General features: G+C 37.4%; 1 protein-coding gene across 2 annotated transcripts in view; it reads left to right on the top strand.

The window, feature by feature from the left end:
* BMP2K (BMP2 inducible kinase) overlaps positions 1–22,843 on the top strand; it is a gene marked incomplete at its 5' end in the record, with an annotated part of 123,944 nt that overhangs the window by 32,640 nt on the left and 68,461 nt on the right. For both annotated transcript variants that reach the window (XM_082726537.1, XM_082726536.1), the window contains 2 exons: positions 12,433–12,551; positions 15,882–15,987. In XM_082726537.1, coding sequence (XP_082582663.1) covers positions 12,433–12,551; positions 15,882–15,987 — 225 coding nt within the window. The remainder of the gene's footprint in view (positions 1–12,432; positions 12,552–15,881; positions 15,988–22,843) is intronic.

Here is a 22,843-nt window from a genome sequence, read left to right as displayed (position 1 = left end):
TGGAGACATTTTAACTCCTCTTTTTCTCTTATATCTCACATCCAGTCTGTCAAGAATTCTTGTCCAGTCTACCCTCAAAATATATCTAGAATTTTTTCATTTCTCACTGTTCCCATTGCCTTTTTCAATACCACTATCATTTTTTGACAGAGCTACTGTGGTAGCCTACTACCTGGCTTTCCTACTTCTAATTTTGCCTTCACTCTAATCCCCAAACAGTAGTCAGAGTGGTAATATTAAAACAAAAGTTTTGTCATGTCACTCGTCTACTTAGAACTCTCCAGTGGCTTCTCATTTTACTTGGAATGGAAGCCAACATCTTTACTCTCATCCGTACATAAGACCTACATGGTCTGTATCCCTTTTATGTCTTTGAAGTCTTTTTTATTTTTACTTTTATTTTTTTTGTTTTTTGTTATCTCTTCTTTGTTTGTTTGGCTTTAGGTTTTCTGGTCCCTTTGCTGTTCTCCAAATATATCAGCCAGGCTCCCCGTCTTAGGACCTTTGCACACCCTATTTTCTCTACCTGGAATGTACTTGTCCCAATAGTGGGACAAGTGGGCTCGTCCCCTCACTTTCCATCTTGACTCGGAAGTCACTCCAGGCCATCCCCGTGCATCTAATTAAACATTTCAATTTCACGCCGCCTGCCAACCCAGGTTTCCAGTCTGCTGTCCATCTCAACTTAATTTTCTTCTCAGTATGTAGCACTGTCTCCCATATAGTGTATATTTTATTTATTTTGTTTCAGTCCCTTTAGAAGTAAGCTCACAAAGGGCAAGAGGGTTTCTCAATTTTTTACAGGTCATCTTGTTTCTTGTACCTAGTACAGTACTCAGCACCTTGTGAACAGTTAATATATATTGTTGAATGAATGCGTGATTTACATGGTGCAGAAGTGAATTCCTGTTTTCAGAATTTATGTTGTAAATGAGAAGTGTAGTGAACAACAAAGGAAAATGATCAATCAGATTCATTGCTTTTTATTCACAGAAGATCAATGTAGTCGTTGTAACTTACCAGTTAAAATTACTTTTGGCAGAACCATTTTCTTAATGTTAAGTTGTGCACTTCAATATTTGAGTGTCGCACGAGGTGGTACTCAAACACGGATGAAAGTGTGATAAGAAAAATGTTTTTTGTGGAATTTACATGCAGTTGAGGAGACAGGCATTGGATGAGTATAACAAGTGTACATACTGCAGCGGGTCAGTTCTGGGAAGTTCCTGTTGTAGGGGTTAGCAGACTCCGATGCTGCCCAGGCCAGGCGGGCCTGTCGGAGTGAAGTGGGCCAGGGAATGCGATGAAATGGCGGCGAGCAGAGAGAGTGTAGATGCCCTGCAGAGTGCACGCGCTGTGTGAGGGCACGCCGGCTGACAGCTCCATGTGCGTGAGGCCATGTAGGAATGAGGGCCCACTGTTTCCTTATTTCCAAGTTTTTAAGAGAAGTTGAACTTGTAGGTTTTCATCTGAAATGTCTGCTAAGGTGCTGAGCAGTCCAGTCAAACATGGTTTTGACTTGCGTCGTCTTCATGAGAAATACTGCCTGTGACCTGCGTTTCTATCAAGAGGAAACCCTGGGAGTGGGGAAGGCATGTTTTCTCTTGGTTATCCGTTTTTCTTTTGTTCCTCCTCCGTTTTAATGTTTTTCCTAGGTCCTCCCATTTGTAATTATATAGTAAACTTTTCTTCTGACACAACTGACACAGCGGATGTGGATGTAAAAATCATTAGAAGGCGAGATTTATGGGGGAGGGAGGAAGACTCAGTTTTGTGTTATTGGACTAACTGCTTACCTTCTAAGTGTTGACTTTATTCCTCGTCTGGACAGCAGGAATGTCGGTTAAATTGCCTCGTGATGTTGTGAGTGGTAAAAGAGGTAATGACTCGGCAGTTCTCTGTACGTCGTGAGGGCTGCGTGAAGGCCGCGCGCTGGCCTGATCTTCTCCAACTCCTCCTATTTCTGCCTCGTCAAATGTCCCTGACATATTCTTTCATTGCCTTGTACCAGATAGCACTTACTGACATGAGAACTTCGGCAAAAATTTAAGTTAGTAGTCCTCTTTAGGAGTATTTTCACTTTTAAAAGAAACTTCTGAAGTCATTGCCGAACTTAAAGTGATGAAACTCTGACGTGTCACAGGTCAGTGGGCATTGGTAGGAGGATCATTCTTCTGGCTCAAATCCCACAGCAAAATAAGTGCCTGTTCCACTTATTTTGAAGATTGTTTTCAAATGACATTGTTTTCTTTGGCAATGGTTAAAACCAGAAGTTGCTGACAGCTTGGTATTTCCTCTGTCTTGTTGATTTGCGCGATGTGTGATGGTACACACGCTACAGAAAGACCACATGTAATTCTCCCCTTCCGTCTTTCCTCTTCCGTTCCCTAGGAAGACAAACTCGATGGGGTAAACGCTTCTAAAGCCCAGTCTTTCAGAAGCATGAGGTGCTTGTGTGTGTCAGGATGTCCGAGCTGTAGGTTTCTAGGATACCGTAAACATTTTCTGTGGCAAGAGACTCATGGTGCCTTTGGGGAAGTTGGCGTCTGTCTAATCAGAGGCAGTGTCTTTTCTTTCTTGTAAAAGAATAATTCTCAGTGGTGGTGGTGTGGTTGTTGGATGGCAAGGGAGGGAGCAGTTACCTGGGGAAAAACATCTGGCGTTTCTCGTTTCTTCCAACTTTGTCATGAAAAGTTTACAGTAATATGAAAACTTGAAGGAACAGTATAATGAATAACCAGGTTGTTCTTCATCTACATTCAACTACCAGTAACATTTTATAGTATTTTCTTTATAAATTTTTGAAAACACTTGGATAATTTTGAATAATGGCTGTGTATTAGGAGGCCTATTGTTCATTTTCTTAGGTGGGTGAGAGGTACTGTGGTTAAGGAGGAAAACGTATACATTTTAAGAACATATATGTGTTTAAATAGCAATTATGTACTAGTTAGTAAAATGATAGTCTACCTATTACTTCCTTCAGACAGTGCACCACCAACAAAAAGGGTTTATGGTTTCTTTCACCACAGAAATGTTTTATGGTCTCTTTCAAAACTAGAATTTGATCAAGGATTATGTAATGCATTTCATTGTTATGTCTTTTTAAATCTGGAATAGGGACGCCGTGGTGGCTCAGTCTATTAAATGTTTGCCTTCAACTCAGGTCATGATCCCAGGGTCCTGGGGTTAGCCCACATCAGGCTCCCTGCTGTCACTCCCCCTGCATGTGTTCTCTCTCTCTTTTCTCTCAAGTAAATAAGTAAATCTTAAAAAAAAAAAAAGCAGAATAATCCTACGCCCCTCATTTTTTTTACTCTACCTATGGAACACTGTGTAAGACAACTAGCCAGAGTCAGTATCTTGGACTTTGGTTGTTTCTCTGTGTTAGCACTTTCCTTATTCTTCTAGCCTCTGTTTCATGTACGCTGGAGTTGGGCCTTAAGATTTATCAGGTAAAAAGTTTTTTTTTTTTTTAAAGATTTTATTTATTTACTTGAGAGAGAGACAGTGAGAGAGAGCATGAGCGAGGAGAAGGTCAGAGGGAGAAGCAGACTCCCCGTGGAGCTGGGAGTCTGATGCGGGACTTGATCCCGGGACTCCAGGATCACGACCTGAGCCGAAGGCAGTTGTCCAACCAACTGAGCCACCCAGGCGTCCCAGGTGAAAAGTTTTTAACAAAATTACTTTGTAGGTAATCAGGAAGCAAGTAATGTCAATATTAATGCAATATTAATGACTCCCAGATTTCTCCCTTACAAGGGAATTTTTTCCTTGTGATACTTTGGCATCATGGGAGTATCCTATTATTCATCACACTTGATCTTGAATTTTGGGCATACATAGATGATCCTTTCTGAATCGGTTTCTTAGTGTTGTACTTCTCGATTTTGATACCTTTTCTTCCCAACTCCATTGGCCGTCTCTGTCACTTTTTGGGAATGAGTAGTGTCTTCCAATGTGTTGGGCAAGAAAGTAGGCTGAGAACCATGGTTATAAGAAACATTTAGTGGTAATTCTTTATTTATATAACCCCTGCCAACTTGGATTTTCTGTTCTCTGGAAAGAAGGTGCTAATTAGGAGCTAAGAGACATTCACTGAATGTAAATTATATTGATGAAATTAATTTCTTACAGTGATTACAAAACTTGTCAGGTTTTGTCAAAGTGTATCATAGTTTTATCAAGGCATTTAAAAAATACCTCGTTTTTTTCATTTCAGAAGAGTTTGGTTACTTCAAAAGTGATTGAACTACTACGTTATGAACACATTTTGATTATTTTGCATCTATTATTGTGTGAATTTGTCATCAAGTTGCTTACTACCTAATGGGAGAGGCAGATTGATGAACAAAAGATCAACTCTGCTCTGTGGAATGGACCGGAAGCTGGGAGAGTTTGAAAGCAGTGCAGTATAGCTTGTAGGGATGTCTCATTGTATAGACAAAGAAGTATTTACTAAGTACTTAGTTTAGTATTGTATGTCTCCAAAATATCTGATGTTGGCCTCTAGACCTCTAGACCAAATCCATTTTGAATTACCGTTAGGTTTAAAAGTTTTTTTGATTGTTGCTTGATATGGCATACTTCTCATCTTCCCAAGTAGAAGATGAAATACATTCATAACTACCACTTTTAGGTAAGCAGTTACATTCTGCCTGCGGTTCTCTGACACTAGCTGGGTGCCCCTCAGTTCGGTTCGGACACTACTAGACTCAACCCACACCTTAAAGGGCTCAGTCTCAGATGATTGCCCCAATTTCAGATACCTGGAGGCCTTCAGCACTTCTGGTGACTTTCTTGACAGCAAATTTGGGGTTTCTCATGATTCCTCTGCAGGTTTGATAATTTGCTAGAATGACTCAGAATTTAAGAATGTGCTCTACTCATGATTACCATTTTATTACCACGGCTACAGTGAACAGCCGGGCTGAACAGGTGCATGAGGCAGGGGTATAAGGAATGGAAGGGCCTCGAGTGCAGGGGCTTCTGTCCACATGGGGGCAGGGTGGGCCGCTCTGCGGATGTGAGTGTGTTCACCAACCAGGAAGTTCTCGGGGTCTTGTTAGTCAGAATTTTTATTGAGGCCACTTTACGTAGGCACAGTCGATTAAATCATTGACCATGTGATTGCACTCAGTCTCTTAAACCCTCTCTTCTCCTCAGAGGTTGGCAGGTGGAATGGAAGTAGAGGCAGGCGGCTGAAAAGTTCCTACTCCAGCCATGTAGTAGGTCTTTCTGGGGCCAGTCTCCAGCCTGAAGCTGGAAAAACGCTAAAACTGGTAAAATGATGCCATCCATATATAATATGCTTATTTAAAAGTAGTATGAGCTTAATTGTGCTTACACATTCACTCTCTGCTGGTGAGATGGCCAGATAAGGGTACAGGGCCAAATCTACCCTGAACTGAAGCAAATGTGCAACCATTCAAAAAGATTTTTTCTTTATCCTGAACCTTCTGAAGTTTCTTGATGATTAGCCTTGATATGGTGTTTTTTTGTGTTTGTTTTTGTTCTTGTTCACCATGCTTGGTATTTGCTGGGTTAGTGCTTTTTTTTTTTTTTTAAATATTTAAACTTTAATTAAATTTTGATTTTTTAAAACTTCCAGTATAATGAACATGCATTGTTTCATTTGTTCCAGGTGTACAATATAGCGATTAGGCAGTTGGGCACCTCGCTCAGGGTTCGAGATAAGTGTACCCTTTCTCCCCTTCACCTTTTTCACCTGTGCCCACCCACTTCCCCTCTTCTGTCCACCAGGTTGTTGCCGATACTGAATTCATTTGTCTCTTTTTTCTTTGTTTGTTTTTGTTTATTAAATTCCACATGTGAGCAAAATGATGGTATTTGTCCTTCTTTGACTTTAATCACTTAGCATTATACCCTCTAGATCCATCCACGTTGTTGCACATGGCAAGGTTTCATTCGTTTTTATAACAAATACTCCATTGTGTGTGTGTACGTAGGATATACTCTATATATCTATATATATGGTTAGCTTTTTACTTACGGAAACCCATGCACATCAAGTTTGGAATATATGTGTGCGTATTATATCTTCGATATACTTTTCTTCTTAGAAATATTAAGAAAGAAGAAAGAATAAATATTATTCTTAATTATTTATTTCTTCTTTATTTTCTCTTTCTGGAACTTCTGTTACTGTGATAGTAGATCTGTTACACTGGTCCTTTTATGTTCCTGTCTTTTCTTATTTCTTTTGTCTGGAAAATTTCTGGAAATTTTCCTTAATTTTATCTTCTAGTTCCTCTGTTGAAGTTTCCCCCTTTTGATCTCTTAGTTTTAATTTGCAAAAATCATTCCTCATTCTCGGAATAGCCATCCCTTTTATAGGACCCTGCTCTTACTTCATGACTACAGTATTTTCCTTACACTCTGAACATGTTTGTAGGTTCATGGATGATTTCTTTAGATCCTAGCATCTGTTCAGAGTTCCTTTTTTCCTGTTTGCCTTTTTTCGTCTCTTTATGTTGGAGTCTTTCTGTGTCTGATGAACCTTTGATGTCTGGTTTTTGTTTTTGCTTTTGTCTTTTTTATTTTTTGAGTGAGGTTCTTTAAAGTGATGATTGGAAGGGCTTTGTGTAAATTGTAAGGGTTTCTTACCTCAGGGCTTCACCTCAGTGTCATGAGTCAGAAGCCACTCTGTCTTCCTTCTGTGTCTCCCAAATTTCCGTATCTGTATTTTTTTAATCCGGTTTCCAAGAAGAGAACTTCTTTGATACGACTAGGATGTACTTACTGTCTGGTGCTTGTCGCTGAGAAACGGTCTCAGACTGAGGTGGAGATTCTCTTTACAGTGTGTAGACTTTTATTTAATTTTCCTGTTTTTAGGACTACACCTTTCTCTCCGCTTCTGTCCGCATGCCTACAAATGCTGCCTAGTGTTCCAGATACTGGTTTAACTCATCTGGCCTGGAGGGGGAGGATGGTGTTGGCTTGGCCATGAGGAATGGGGTGGGGAATCTAGAGGTCTGATGCTTTTATGAAGACTTTAATCCAGTCTTCCTATTTCCTCATTGCTATCCCTGCATTCACAGGGCCCCCCATAATTCTGTAGTTTTTTAGTTTTTCAGGTTTATGTCATTAGACTAGTCTTGCTTCTTGCTCATTCTTGCTCCCTCTCCCTCCCAGTCAAATGCTTGATATGCTCTTTCTCTGTTCTGTTTAGTCCTATACCATGTGTCCCTAAGTTCTTCATCTTCCAAAATTTTGTTGACATGTCTTGTCTCTTTCTCTTTGACCTTATGGATTTAAGGCTTTAAAAAAAAATCCTTTTATTTTTGTTATGGAGGAGTACAGTGGTAAATGCTACCGTTGAGATCACAATATGTTTATTGGAAATCTTGTGGCTTTGTGTGACTTCTTTTGTATGCGCTTTTACTGTATAGTGGTGGAAAGTACCTTTCCTTTATCTGTTTTAAGTTGATGAGTTCTTTTCTCATTCATTTAAAAGATATGTTCTACATTATTTCTCTAAAAATTTCCAATAAAACACAGCCCCCATACAACATCCAACACTTCAATGGCATATAAAGAAAAAATTAGGGGTGCTTGGGTAGCTCAGTTGGTTGAGCATCTGCCTTTGGCTCAGGTTATGATCCCAGAGCCCTGGGATTGAGCCCCGCATCAGGCTCCCTGCTTGGCGGGGAACCTGCTTCTCCCTCTCCCCCTGATGCTTCCCCTGCTTGTGTTCTCTTACTCTTTTTCTCTGTTAAATAAAGAAAATCTTGAAAAAAAAAATTAAGTTCCTCTTCCCCCATTATATGATTCTGAATCAAGCTTTGCTGTGTGTCCTTGATCAATACCAAATGGAGCCAAGTGGTAGACCAAATAGGCACACCTTCGTGTGTCAGGCGAATTCTATAATGCTCTCCTACGACGGAAGGAAAGAGAGGACCCTTTAGAGAAAGAGACCAGTGATAGGAAGGCAAGTCATGGAAGAGCAGACACAAGTGACCGGCAAAAAGAGGCAAAGAGGCTCAGTTTCACTGGTAATGAGAAGAATGAAAGCTAGAAGTAACAGAGCCACAAGTCTTTCCCGATCAGATTGGCAGAATTTTAAGTGCTCTGGTGAGCATGTGAGAAAAAGGACTCCTGTTGTTGGTGAAAGTTGCTACAGCCTTTCAGGGTTTAGCCTGGCAGTATTGAATCTGTGTTTTTCCTTTGGGGGATTTACCTTGGAAATCTATGCCACGGGAACAAAAGTGCTAGTCTTTAAGAATGATTGTACGAGGGTGTTTAATGCAACATTTATTGTCCGTACTAGCAAGAGACAGATAAAACACTAGACTAACCTGGATGACCATCACTTTGGAGATGATCAAATTATGGTATTTACATGGTATAGCATACTCTGCCGCTGTTAAAATGGGGGAGGGATGGGGTGGCCAGGTGAGGGACACTGGGGAGCGTCTGTGCCATGGGGAGCTGTGACCTGTGTGAGCCTGATGACTCACAGACCTGTGCCCCTGAAACAAAAAATACATTATATATAATAAAATAATACGTTATATGTTAATGTTATATGTTAATTAAAAATAATTTTAAAAAATGAAAAAACAATGGTTAAGTCCCTAGAAATGATTCTTTTTTTGTCAAAAGGTGTGGAGGGAGGAAGAGGCTAAACCTTATATATGGGTATCTGTGCTTTGTTTTTTATTTTACTTTATTTTTTAAAAAAGGTTTATTTGAGGGGAAGAGGGAACGTGTGCTCGCGTGGTTGTGGAGGGAGGGGGAGTGAGTCAAGCCGACTCGGGTGCGGTGCCCTGGAGGGGCTTGATCTTAACAGCCCTGAGATCCGGACCTGAACTGAAACCAAGAGTTGGGCGCTTTACCAACTGTGCCACCTAGGTGCCCTGGTATCTGTGTTTTAAACCAGACACTTCTGTAAAGATTATGTGATAAAACCTGTGTAAAATACCTTCAAAACAGACTTTATCAGTACAAGGTAATTGGAGGATTTCCTGGGTGGCTGGCATTTGAGATTAAATGGAGGATTGTTCATTTTGATTTATCTCAGGTTGATTATAATGTAAAACTAATATCTTAATCCAGGTCCCTGCTTTCTTGTTTACCTAACCCAGTGGACTACTTAGTAGTGTTCTCAGGATTATTTTGTTACTGATGAATTTCTACTCCTTTGGGTACTCTTAGTTGGTAAATTAACATCTGAACCCGAGGAAGTGCAGGGAAGATAAAGAAACTGGTTCCGTCATTCATGTTTTCCTTCTTTTTTTTTTTTTCATGTTTTCCTTTTTTTATGTTATCTTTCTGAACACATTCGAGGAGAGTTACAAATAAATGCACCATCAGTAAATGGAAAGTACGACAAATGAAAGCATGGAAAAATGATGGCTTTTAATAGGAGGAGTGGTTTATCAGGAAAAGTTAGGCTGTAGAAATACATGCCTTCCGCGCATCCACAATTACCGAAGGCACCTGGCGTCTCTAGAGCCGTGCTTTCGGTCAGGTGCAAGCTACATTGTCATTATTTTAATACTGTTAACTGAAACAAATTTAGGTTGGCTTCAAGCTACTTCTTCATTGAAATATGATACTTTTTGTGTTGGGTTGTGGACAAAGGAGAGGATATTTGAATTTGACGACCTGTGCAGTGGTTTCACATGTGAACTGCATGTCTAACCTGGAAACAAACTGGCGGAGGCTGATAATCATTGCTTTTCAGAATATGTACCCACAATTGGAAAGGAATGCCTATATTATATGATTTATAGATTGCAAAAGATTTCAGTAATTTTCCTTCTTATGTTAAGTTGTGTAAATATACATTATTTCCCATTTTACTCTGTCAGATCAGTATCTGTCATTAGTTTTTTTACTCTTGGGATTTGGGGACACATTTGGAATGCTTTATAATACCCTTATGGCTCCAAATTTGGAATTATAAATATAGCTTTAATTTAACAACTGTGCCTTTGCTTGGAATTGAACAATATATTGAATTGGACGTAGAAATATATAAAAAGGGGAATTTGTGGTTAACTGCTAGTAATCTTGTGATATATGTATGTGGTGAGTTGAGAATTGAAGTACACAGTAATGTAGTCAAAACCCTAGGTAAAAATTCTGAAGGAATGATGCATGATGAACTTGAATGGGGTTGGTCGTGTAAGACTTCCTGAGGAAACATATGTGTTGAAGACTTTGGTAGGTGTGGATGGATTGATGGCAAGCAGATGATACTCCTCTCTTGGATTACTGTGATTCTTAACTAATTACCACTGAATGTGTTCTTCAAGCAAATAATATTAGCTAATTAACAATCAGAAATTATTGGAAAATATAGTATTTGGAGAAATATAAATAAATTACTTCCCTTTCATTCTCAAAGCAGGCACTATTAATGACCAATTTTACCTAGTTTAGGTATAAATCACAGTTAATGAACAGGTCTCTTTAGAAAAGCTAACGTCTGGTGAGATTTAGGTCTAATTTCAAATTAGTGAAATCAGCAAGCTTTAACTTTAAGGAATATGGGTTTTATGAAGAAAATTAAAATTTTTCCCTTAGTTTCCCTAATTCATAGGCATAAAGTTACTTTGTTAGTGGGTGGTTGAGAACTGAATATATAGGATCCATGACTCCTCTCAGAACTTTCTCTCTGGTTCAGTGGATGCTCAGCTAGGGTGTACATCAGAACCAACTGGGAGACTGCTGCCCAATTCCCCAGTTAATAACCAGTTTACCTTATTATGTATTTATAGGAACATATACCTAAGTAGAATAATAGGAACACACACACACACACACACACACACACGGCCTGCTTAGGCTTTCTGACTCTGACTTGGGTCAGAACTTGGAAATCCATTCAAGATAAATTCATTCTCTCTCTCTAGAAAAATATCTCAGAACAAATTCTGTTTAAATAATTTATCTTGACCTATACTCATACTAACTCCACATAGAGACCTAACTTTCAGCATTTTCTTTAAATTTTTAAAAATCAAATAAAAATTTGAATAGTTGAAGTAGTACTTTATTAGTGCTACTAATTTCTTAATGTTTGTATATGAAATTAATGCTAAGTGAACTTCTTTTAAAAAAATTCCCTGCATTGTTAGAGCTTTTATTTCAAGTACCTTTCCCAAATACCATCTTTTTCTTTCCTGGTAACCACCTTGCAAGTTGGATGATTTGACTTTTCCCTACATTGTGTATATGGCAATCCAAATCTACGACGTGGGAGTTTTACAGTTTCTTGGAACTGCAGTTGGGGGATATGAAGACTCTGGGTTGAATCCATACTGGTTCTGGAGTGTCTTAGGAACTCTTTTCCCCTAGCATTTATCCCCAGTAGTTTACTTTTCCTCTGACTGTTTTGTGTTGAATCAATGCAGGTGCCTTATAATTGATCAGGATGCTGTTTTATTAGGGCTATCAAACTGATAAAAGTGACACAACCATTTTTTGTTTTAAACTACATTAAACAACATAATATCCTTTACCAGGATGAGATTTAAAGACTTCAGGTGGAGTTTTTGTGTAGATGTGACAGAAATAATTGTTCTTTAGAAAGCTGAGCAATGTGTTTTGGATCTGCTTTCTCAAATACAGTTAACAGACTGTCCAAATAACGGTGGCATATATAATGAGGACACTTACATCATGCTAAGACTTGTGGAAGGAGATGGCTCCAGAGTTGTCTAATGCAGTAGCCTAACTGTGTCAGTGGTTTAGGTCATCTTTGCTCTGATCCTTTTGGTCCATCATGGTCCCGTCTGGTCCATCCTGCCCACAGATAGCTACAGTAGGTCTGAACATCATATTCATCTATAACAAAATCCAAAAGCTAGCAGAAGAGCTTGGCCTTCTTCACAAGTCTCTCTCTTTTCTGGGTGGACATTTTTTCCCTGCAATCCCCAGCCAATTTTCCCCTTATGTCCCATAGCAAAATTGTTTACATACCTAGTCCTAAGTCAGATACTGACAAGAGGAAATGAGATTCATTATCTCCATATAACAGTGTTGGTTCATCCCCTGGAACTGGAGGGGAACCCACCCATCTGATTCTGTTGCTATCTCAGATAACATCAGTGTTTTGTTATCACAGAGAGGAGGAGGCTGGTGATTAGACAGTCACTAATATGTGCCAAACTATAGTAATGCAGTTATAGTGACATTTTCCACATGTTACATAAGAGGCAAAATGAAATTTTAGTATTTTAACCTTTAAAAGAGAAGCATGTTTATTTGAGGAGCATGCTATTCTCCATGTACTACTTTGTGATGGTCATAGGAAGCCAGTGTTTTGGCTTTTAATCTAATAAAATAGTTGCTTGCTATTATTTTTGTCTTGTTTGCGGTTTATTTCTTAGATTAAGCTCCTCAGTGATACTGCATAGTAGTTTCTGATTCTTTGTAATTAACCGGTACTCATTCTCCTAGGTGGATTCTCCACGGTTTTCCTGGTGCGGACACATGGTGGAATCCGCCATGCATTGAAACGAATGTATGTGAATAGCATGCCAGACCTCAACATTTGTAAAAGGGAAATTACAATTATGGTAAGTGAAAGTGTAATTCCATTTGAAAAATTTGCTGTATTTTCTTTTGATTTTGCACTGTAACAGTAGCCAGGTTTTAGGCAAGCTGCTTACTGGTTTATGCAGGTCTAGAAAACCTTTGAAGTGTATTCTTTATAGTCCTCCTTAGGGCTAACTGTAGTCAACTACTCCTTAATCCTCTCTTTCTGATTGTAGTTCAATGGGCAAGGACTCTGCTTTTTCTTTTCCCCCCTCTTTTAAAAATACATTTTGATTATGAAATATTTTGAGAATAGAAAAATTAGGGAATTATGTAATAAGTACCAGTTTATGCACTACGCAACTTAAGAATTAAAATTTTACAGATAGAGTTAAAGCCTCTGTATATTCCTGCGTAGCCATATCCTTATGCTGTTCTCATCCAAAAAGAAACCATTGTCTTGAATTTGGTGTTTACCTTCCCCATGGTGTTTAATACATTCAGTGTAATGTGTTTGTCTTCAATAACATTTTGTTTTGCTTTTCATTTTAAAAATCATGTTATAAAGTTTACTGTTGTTATTACTTTTTTGGGGGGTGTACTCTACAATACATGGAAAGAGAACCTCCAATAAGGGAAAGATTCTTTTTAAATGTTAGGAAAAGTAAAAAATATTTTAATAGGTTATTAAAGAAATGTCAGTAACTGGGTTAACTAAACAGTTAAAAAAATGTACCAAATAAAAATATTCTTTTTTTCTAAGTTATCTTATTCTCAGTGCTCTGTGTGGTTTCTTGTTTTTCTCCTCCTTTTCCCCTGGTCGTCTTCTCTTACGTCTCCTCCTCCTCCCTCCCCTCCACCTCTCCCTCACCCCCCATCCTTCCCAGCTTCCTCCACTTCGTTCCCACCCTCTCTCCTCCCCCTTCGCTGCCTTTTCCTCCGCCTCCTCTTCTCCTCCCCCTCTTCTCTTTCTTCCTTGCCCTCTCCCCATCCGTCTCTGTCCATCTCTTCTTTCTTCTCCTCTCCTTATCCCCGCTTCCTGCACGGCTTCCTTCTCTTCCTCCTCTCATCGCCGGCTTATCAGATGCTAATATATGTTTAACACTTTTGTCTTATTGAAATGAAACTTTTGTTTGATTGATTTATTTATTGCAATCCACTATTTTAAAGTGAACATTTCGGGCATTTAGTGCATTCATGATGATGGGCAGTCACCACCTCTGCCTACTTCTGAATCTTTCCATCACTCCAAAAAAAAAAAAAAAATGAAACCCCTTGCCTGGCAAGCAGTTGCTCCCATTCCTACCTTGTTCCAGGCCCTGGCAACCACCCATTGTGTTATGTCTCCATAGATTTACCTATTCTGGATATTTTATGTAAATGGAGTCATGCAATATATGACCTTTTATGTTGGCTTTTTTCACTTAGCATGTTTCTGAGGTTCATCTACCTGGTATGTGTGTATCTAACTGTCTATCACAGCTTGTTTATTCATCTTTTGAGGACTTTAAAAAAAATTGATGGACATTTAGGCTGTTTCTATTTTTTGGTTTGTTGTGAATAGTGCTGCTATGAATATGTGTGTATATATATTTATTTATTTGTTTTCAGTTTTTTGAGTTTGTATTTAGGAGTGGAATTGCTGGTATGGTAATTCTGTGTTTAACTTTTAGGAGCCACAGAACTGTTTTCCAAAGCAGTTGAACCTTTTATGTTCACACCAGCAGTGTGTGGGGTTTATGTTCACACCAGCAGTGTGTGGGATTCTGGTTTTTCAACGTCCATGTCAAACACTTGTTAATATCACTGCTACTCTGAGCTGCTTAGAGATTTCCTACTTTACATCAACATCATTAGCAACATACAATTTGATCCCTTTTGTTCAGCGATAGGTATACTTATACAACAGGATTTATCTGATTCTGCTTTATTTTCCCTACTCCCTACTTAGACTAGAATTGACTAGGCTTTGAGACTTGGTTTTTAAAAGCATTTTAGAAAAGCTATCAGTTGAAAGGGTGAAGAGATTTACCCCAAGATAATTGGCGTTCTTAGACTAAGTTTTTGAACTTGAGTTTAGACATGGTACTGTGTACCACAGTTCTTCCTTTCAATAGAATTTGTGTAATTTTTTTTTTCTTTTTAAAGATTTCATTTATTTATTTGACAGAGATCACAAGTAGGCAGAGAGGCAGGCAGATGGGGAGGGTAAGCAGGCTCCCTGCTGAGCAGAGAGCCCGATATGGGGCTCCATCCCAGGACCCTGAGATCATGACCTGAGCTGAAGGCAGAGGCTTAACCCACTGAGCCACCCAGGTACCCCGAATTTGTGTAATTTTGATATGTAAAATATAGTCATCATCAGTAGCAATAAAACTCAGGTTCTCTGCTTTTGAACACAGAATTTAGGGTAATTCGTTCTTTTACAGCAGTGGTCTTGTAACTTTTTGGTGCCCATCTACTATTATATTTGTGTATTTATGAACCAGTCACATTACAGCTTCCAAATTACATGGTTAAAATAGGGTTTATTATTAAGGGTAGTGGGTGTAAATTTATTTTTAAAAAGTATTGTTGATAATCGTTTTTTAATTTCCAGACCTACCTAAGTAGATGATTATTTTGAACCTCATTACATGCTGATCGTTATCTTTACCAGAAACAAAAGTGGCAGATTTGCCATTTTTTCCTTATTTTCTTGTACTTGTATTATTAGTATTATTTTTAACCTGTGGTTTCTTTTCTTTCCTTTTTTTTTTTTTTTAAGATTTTATTTATTTTTTGACAGAGAGAGATCACAAGTAGACAGAGAGGCAGGCAGAGAGAGAGAGAGGAAAGCAGGCTCCCTGCCGAGCAGAGAGTGGTTTCTTAATAGAATTTTTTTTTAGCCACTTGTTTGTTTTGTAGGTTATTTAGTTAAAAGTATATACATTCATAAATCCACTTAACTAAGTACACATAAATTGTAGTATGTTGCAGGGAAAACCAATTAGAGTGTACTTGTTAGTTCATAAATATTAGAGCTTAATTAAAAAAATATTTTTAGCTAAAAATAAATAAAAGTTCTGGTACTATATTCTTGAGTCCCGAAGGACTATCATGCATACTTTAGGAGACTGCTGGTTTTGAGTGAACCATCTCTTTTGTCCTGATTGAGTTTAAAAATTAGTGTTCATTGAATATTTGCCTGTTAGAAAATGGCAGGCACATGTAAGGAAACTTTTCATTGAAACTGTAGAAACCTTTTTGAAATATGTCAGCTTCCATATTTATTCTTAATTTACTTTTTGAAATTCTTTAAATATATTAATTTAGACTTTAAACTATTGCTAGTAGAGCTTGAAAATGTATGTTTTTCAATTATTTTTCAGAAAGAGCTGTCTGGTCACAAAAATATTGTGAGTTATTTGGACTGTGCTGTTAATTCAATAAGTGATAATGTATGGGAAGTGCTTATCTTAATGGAATATTGTCGAGGTAAGTATTTTTCTGTATTTGTTTTATACTGAAAAAAAAAAATTGTCCTTAAAATGGTTTACTAGGTGTCTTGGTTTCTCCCAGGACAGTTGTCATCTGATTACTTCTTGTAATCCCCAGCTTTAAATATCTAATTAAGGAATGCTATTAAGAAATATTTAAAATTTAGTCCTCGTTGCTGCAGTGATGATAGGAGCATGTAAGTGACAATTAGAAAAATGCTGTTGTTTTAAACAAGAAATCCAAGCAGGTGAAGAGCAGTTCTACATCTTCCTACCTATATGTTTCATCTATATGCCAACAAAGGAGAGCATCATTTATCAATATTAGTGTTGTCAGATTTTCTCCAGCACTCTATAATGTTAATTTTCAATATATATAAAATATAATAAATTTAGTTGCATTTTGATCTATAATATTTATAAACTTACATAGTCTTTGCGGTTCTTTTATAAATATCAGAAGGTTAAAAATTATTTTATTTGGATATCATGGTATTTCAAAGAAATATTTACTGGTGTAGTATGCCTTAATAATTTTAAAACTTTTTAATGTATTTGGAGGGGGCAATTAATTCATTTCCAGTAAACTTGCTTTTTTTTTTTTTTTTTTTCTTTTAAATCAGACTGTATCTGGCAATTTTGACTGTAGCGAGCCTTGATTTATATTTAGATTCTCGTAAGACAATTATGATTTTTAATTATATTAGGAGCACTTGTCATTTCCTGAGTGATGGAGGAAGAGGAGGTTGGTGATGGTGATGGAGAAAATACAGTCTCATTTACTGTAGTTTTGTAAGGAGGGAATGACGGGGGAAAAGGAAGTGAATCAGTATTATATCTATTATGTTATACTTGTAAATTATTTCCATATATAATATAAAAAATTAGATTTTTAAAATTTATATTTCATACTGTAAAACATGTGATCTCTTTAAGGAGAAGATATTGATGTTATTTACTGTATGTTCCTGAGTTCTAGCATTTGTGGTGCTGTTAGCTGGATAGAGTAGCCCTTGGTTACCTGTAAAGATAGCCCTCAGCTATTTTTTTTAAAGATAATTGAATCTGGGAGGAGCAAGATGGCAGAGGAGTAGGAAACCTTAATTTCATCTGGTCCCAGGAATTTGGCTAGATCTCAAACCATTCTGAACACCTACAAACTTAACAGGAGATCAAAGAAGAGAAATAGCAGCAATTCTGTGAACAGAAAAGCGACCACTTTGTGGAAGGTAGGATGTGCGGAGAAGTGAATTATTTGAGACTCACTGCAACAGGCCCCTCCCGCAGAAGATCAGCAGGAACATCCAGCCAACACCAAGATTACTGCTCAATGAGAACCGCAAAGCTCCAGTGCTAGGGGAATACGGCACATAGAATTCATGGCTTTCCGCCCATGATTCTATAGTCTTTCAAAGTTAAATTTTAAAAAATTTCCTTATTTTTTCTTTTTCTATTTTTTTTTGAATTTTTCCTCTTTCCTATTTTAACCAATATCTTATCAATACCTTTTAAAAAATCTTTTTCAATTTTCATTTTTACAATGATACTCTATCTCTTCATTGTATTTAACCTAATTTTTTGTTTATATGTATATATTTTATATAACTTTTTATATGTTTATAAATTTTAAAGAAAGAAAAACATATATGTTTATATATACATATATATGTTTATATACATATACATATAAACATATATATATATACACACAAAAGTGTTTCTTTTAAGTTTTTCTTTCTTTAAAATTTTGAGATACAGTTTATTCTAACAGACCAAAATATGCCCTAAATCTAGTGTATGGCTTTGTTCTACTCTCCCGCCTGATCACATTCTTTCCCTTTCCTTTTTTTCTTTTTTTTTTCCTACAAACTTCTTATCAATTCTTTTTTAAAAATCTTTTTAAATTTTTATCTTTACAGTCATATTCCATCCCTTCATCGTATTTACCCTTATTTTTGTATATATATAGATTTTTCCCTCCTTAAAATTTTCCACTTTAAAATTTAAAATTAAAATTTAAAATTAAAATTTTAAATTTACCCTTATTTTTGTATATATATAAATTTTCCCTTCTTAAAATTTTGGGAGGCAGTTTCTTCTAACAGACCAAAATACACCCAAAATCAAGTGTGTGGCTCGATGTTCCATTCACCTGATCATATATATAAATATATGTGTGTGTGTGTAGTTTTTTTCCTTTCGTTTCCCTCTGGTTTCAGGTCTCTTCCAATTTGTTGAGTGTATATTTTTCTGGGGTCGTTGTTACCTTTTTATCATTTTGTTCTCTCATTCATCTATTCCTTCTCAGGACAAAGTGACAAAGTGGAAAAACTCACCTGAGAAAAAAGAACAAGAGGCAGTACCAACTGCTAGGGACCTAATCAGTACAGTCATTAGTAAAATGTCAGCACTAGAGCTCAGGATGACAGTTAATAAAAATACTAGCTGGGCTTGAAAAAAAGCATAGAAGATATTAAAGAATCCCTTTCTGGAGAAATAAAAGAACTAAAATCTAACCAAGTTGAAATCAAAAAAGGTATTAATGAGGTGCAATCAAAATGGAGGCTCTAACTGCTTGAATAAATGAGACAGAGAATTAGTGATATAGAAGAACAAATGATGGAAAATAGGGAAAATAAGAAAAAGAGATAAACAACTACTGGATCATGAGGGGTAGAATTTGAGAGATAAGAGACAGCATAAGACAAAATAATATTAGAATAATGGGATCCCAAAAGATGAAGAAAGAGAGAGAGGGGAAGAAGGTATATTGGAGCAAATTATAGCAGAGAACTTCCCTATTAGGGGATGGAAACAGATATCAAAACCCCGGAGGCACAGAGAAACCCTCTCAAAATCAATAAAAAGAGTTCAGCACCCTGTCATCTAATAGTAAAATTTAAGTCTCAGAGACAAAGAAAAATCCTGAAAGCAGCTCAGGACAAGGTCAGTAACCTACAATTGTAGAAATATTAGTTTGGCAGCAAACCTATCCACAGACCTGGCAGGCCAGAAAGGACTGGCGTAATATATTCAGAGGACAAAACGAGAAAAATATGCAGCCAAGAATACTATATCCAGCTAGGCTATCACTAACGACAAACAAAAACTAAAAGAATTTGCAAACTCCAAAAGCAGCCATATAAGAAATATTGAAAGGGGTCCCCCAAGCAAAGAGAAAGCCCAAAAGTAACGTAGATCAGAAAGGAATGGAGACAGTGTGCAGTGACAGTCATCTTACAAGCAATACAGTGGCACTAAATTTGTATCTTTCAACAGTACCCTGAATGTAAATGGGCTAAACGTCCCAATCAAAAGACACAGGGTATCAGAATGGATAAAAAAATAAGACCCATCAATATGCTGTCTGCAAGAGACTCATTTTAGACCCAAAGACAATCCAGATTTAAAGTGAGGGGGTAGAAGAAAATTTGCCATGCTATAAACATCAAAACAAAGCTGGGGTGGCAATCCTTTTACCAGATAAATTAGATTTTAAGCCAAAGCTATAATAAGAGATGAGGAAGGACACTATATCATGCTCAAAGGGTCTGTCCAACAAGAGGATTTAACAGTTTTATTATCTATGCCCCTAACATGGAAGCAGCCAGTTATATAAAACTATTAATAACAAAATCAAAGAAACACATCGACAATAATACAATAATAGCAGGGGACTTTAACCCCCCCCCCCATTGAAATGAACAGGTCTTATAAGCTAAAGATCATCAAGGAAGTAAAGGCTTTAAATGACATACTGAACCAGATGGACATCACAGATATATTCAGAACATTCCATCCCAAAGCAACAGCAACAGAACACACATTCTTCTCTAGTGCCTATGGAACATTCTCCAGAATAGATCAAATCCTGGGTCACAAATCAGATGTCAGCTGGTACCAAAAGATTGGGGTCATTCCCTGCATATTTTCATACCACAATGCTTTGAGACTAGAACTCAATCCCAAGAGGAAAGCTGGAAAGAACTCACATACATGGAAGCTGAAGAGCATCCTATTAAAGAATGAATGGATCTACCAGGAAATTAAAGAAGAAATAAAAAAAATCAATGGAACTAGGAGTTTGTTCTTTGAAAGAATTAATAAGATTGGTAAACTCCTGGCCAGACTTACCACAAAGAAAAGAGAAAGGACCTAAATTAATAATAAAATGAATGAAGGAGGAGAGTGGTCACAACCCTACACCAAAGAAATACAATTAGAAGAACATATTGTGAGCAAATTAGACAGTCTGGAAGAAATGGATACATTCCTAGAGACAAATAAACTACCATAACTGAACCAGGAAGAAATAGAAAACCTGAACAAAGCCATAACCAGTAAGGAAATTAAAGAGTTATCAAAAATCTCCCAACACACAAGAACCCAGGACCAGATGGCTTCCCAGGGGAATTCTACCAAACGTTTAAAGAAGAATTAATACCTATTTTCCTGAAACTGTTTTCAAAAAATAGAAATGGATGGAAAACTTCCAAATTAATTTTATGAAGCCAGCATTACTTTGATCTCAATAAAGGAGAATTAACCAATATCCCTGATGAACATGGATGCAAAAATTCTCACCAAAATACTAGCCAGTAGGATCCAACAGTACATTAAAAGGATTATTTACCATGACCAAGTGGGATTTTTTCCTAGGCTGCAAGGTTGGTTCAACATCTGCACATGAATCAATGTGATACAATACATTAATAGAACAAGAACCCTTTGACACTCTGAATAAATGAGAAAGTACAACATCCTTTCTTCATCAAAGCTCTTCAAAGTGTAGGGATAGAGTGTACATACCTCAATATCATCAAAGCCATCTATGAAAACCCACAGCAAATATCATTCTCAATGGGGAAAAACTGAGAACCTTTCGCCTAAGGTCAGGAACACAGCAGGGATGTCCATTATCACCACTGCTATTCAGCATAGTACTAGAAGTCCTAGCCTTAGGAATCAGACAACAAAAAGAAATAAGAGGCATCCAGATGGGCAAAGAAGTAGTCAAACTTTCACTCTTTGCAAATGATATGATACTTTATGTGGAAAATCCGAAAGACTCCACTCCAAATCTGCTAGAACTTGTGCAAGAATTCAGTACAGTGTCAGGATATAGAAATCAGTTGCACTTCTATACACCAACAAGACAGAAGAAAGAGAAATTTAAGGAGTCGATCCCATTTACAATTCCACCCCAAACCGTAAGACACCTAGGAATAAATCTAACCAAGGAGGCAAAGAATCTGTACTCAGAAAACTATAAAGTACTCATGAAAGAAATTGAGGAAGACACAAAGAAATGGAAAAACCTTCCATGCTCACGGATTGTAAGAAAAAATACCGTGACAATGTCTATGCTACCTAGAGCAGTCTATACATTTAATGTATCCCTATCAAAATACCATCAATTTTTTTTCAAAGAAATAGAACAAATAATCCTAAAATTTATATGGAACCAGAAAAGACCCCAAATAGCCAGAGGAAGGTCAAAAAAGAAAACCAAAGTTGGCCGCATCTCAATTCAGACTTCAGTCTCTATTACAAAGCTGTCATCATTAAAACAGCATTGTACTGGCACAAAACCAGACATACAGATCAATGGAACAGAATAGAAAGCCCAGAAATGGATCCTCAACTCTATGGTCAACTAATCTTTGACAAAGCAGGAAAGAATTTCTAATGGATAAAAAAGACAGTCTTTTCAACAAATGGTGTTGCGAAAATTGGACAGCCACATGCAGAAGAATGAAACTGGACCATTTCCTTACACCACACACAGAAATAGACTCAAAATGGATGAGAGACCTCAGTGTGAGTCAGGAATCCATCAAAATCCTTGAGGAGAACACAGGCAGCAACCTCTTTGACCTCAGCCATAGCAACTTCTTCCTAGAATCATTACCAAAGGCAGGGGAAGCTAGGGCAAAAATGAACTATCGGGATTTCATCAAGATCAAAAGCTTTGGCACATTAAAAGAAATGGTCAACAAAACCAAAAGACAACTGAAAGAATGGAAGAAGATATTCGCAAATGACGTATCAGATGAAGGTCTAATATCCAAAATCTGTATTGAATTTATCAAAGTCAGGAGCCAGAGAATAGGTAATCCAATTAAGAAATAGGCAGAAGACATGAACAGACATTTTTCCAAAGACATCCAAATGGCCAGCAGACACATGGAAAAGTGCTCAACATCACTCAGTGTCAGGGAAATACAAATTAAAATCACAGTGAGGTACCATCTCACGTCAGTTAGAATGGCTAAAATTAACAAGTTAGGAAAGGACAGGTGTTGGCGAGGATGTGGAAAAAGGGAAACCCTCCTACAATTTTGATGGGAATGCAAGCTGGTGCAGCCACTGTGGAAAGCAGTATGGAGGTTCCTCAAAAAGTTGAAAATAGAGCTACCCTGTGACCCAGCAATTGCACTACTGGGTACTTACCCTAAAGATACAAATGTGGTGATCTGAAGGGGCATGTGCACCCGGATGTTTATAGCAGCAATGTCCATAATAACTAAACTATGGAAAGAGCCTAGATGTCCATCAGCAGATGAATGGATGAAGAAGATGTAGTGTGTGTATATATATACACACATACACATACACACACACACAATGGACTACTATGCAGTCCTCAAAAAACTGAAATCTTGCCATTTACAATGATGTAGATGAAGTAGAGACAATTATGCTAAGTGAAATAAGTCAATCAGAGAAAGACAATTATATGATCTCATTGATATGAGGAATTTGAGAAACAGGTCAGAGGATCATAGAGGAAGGGAGGGAAGAATGAAAAAAGATGAAACCAGAGAAGGAGACAAATCACAAGAGACTCCTAA

This window comes from Mustela nivalis (genome assembly GCF_964662115.1).
Source record: "Mustela nivalis genome assembly, chromosome: 4".
In the NCBI taxonomy this organism is placed as follows: Eukaryota; Metazoa; Chordata; class Mammalia; order Carnivora; family Mustelidae; genus Mustela; species Mustela nivalis.
Note: the sequence above shows the minus strand (reverse complement) of the source record. Positions and strands in the feature narration are given on the sequence as shown.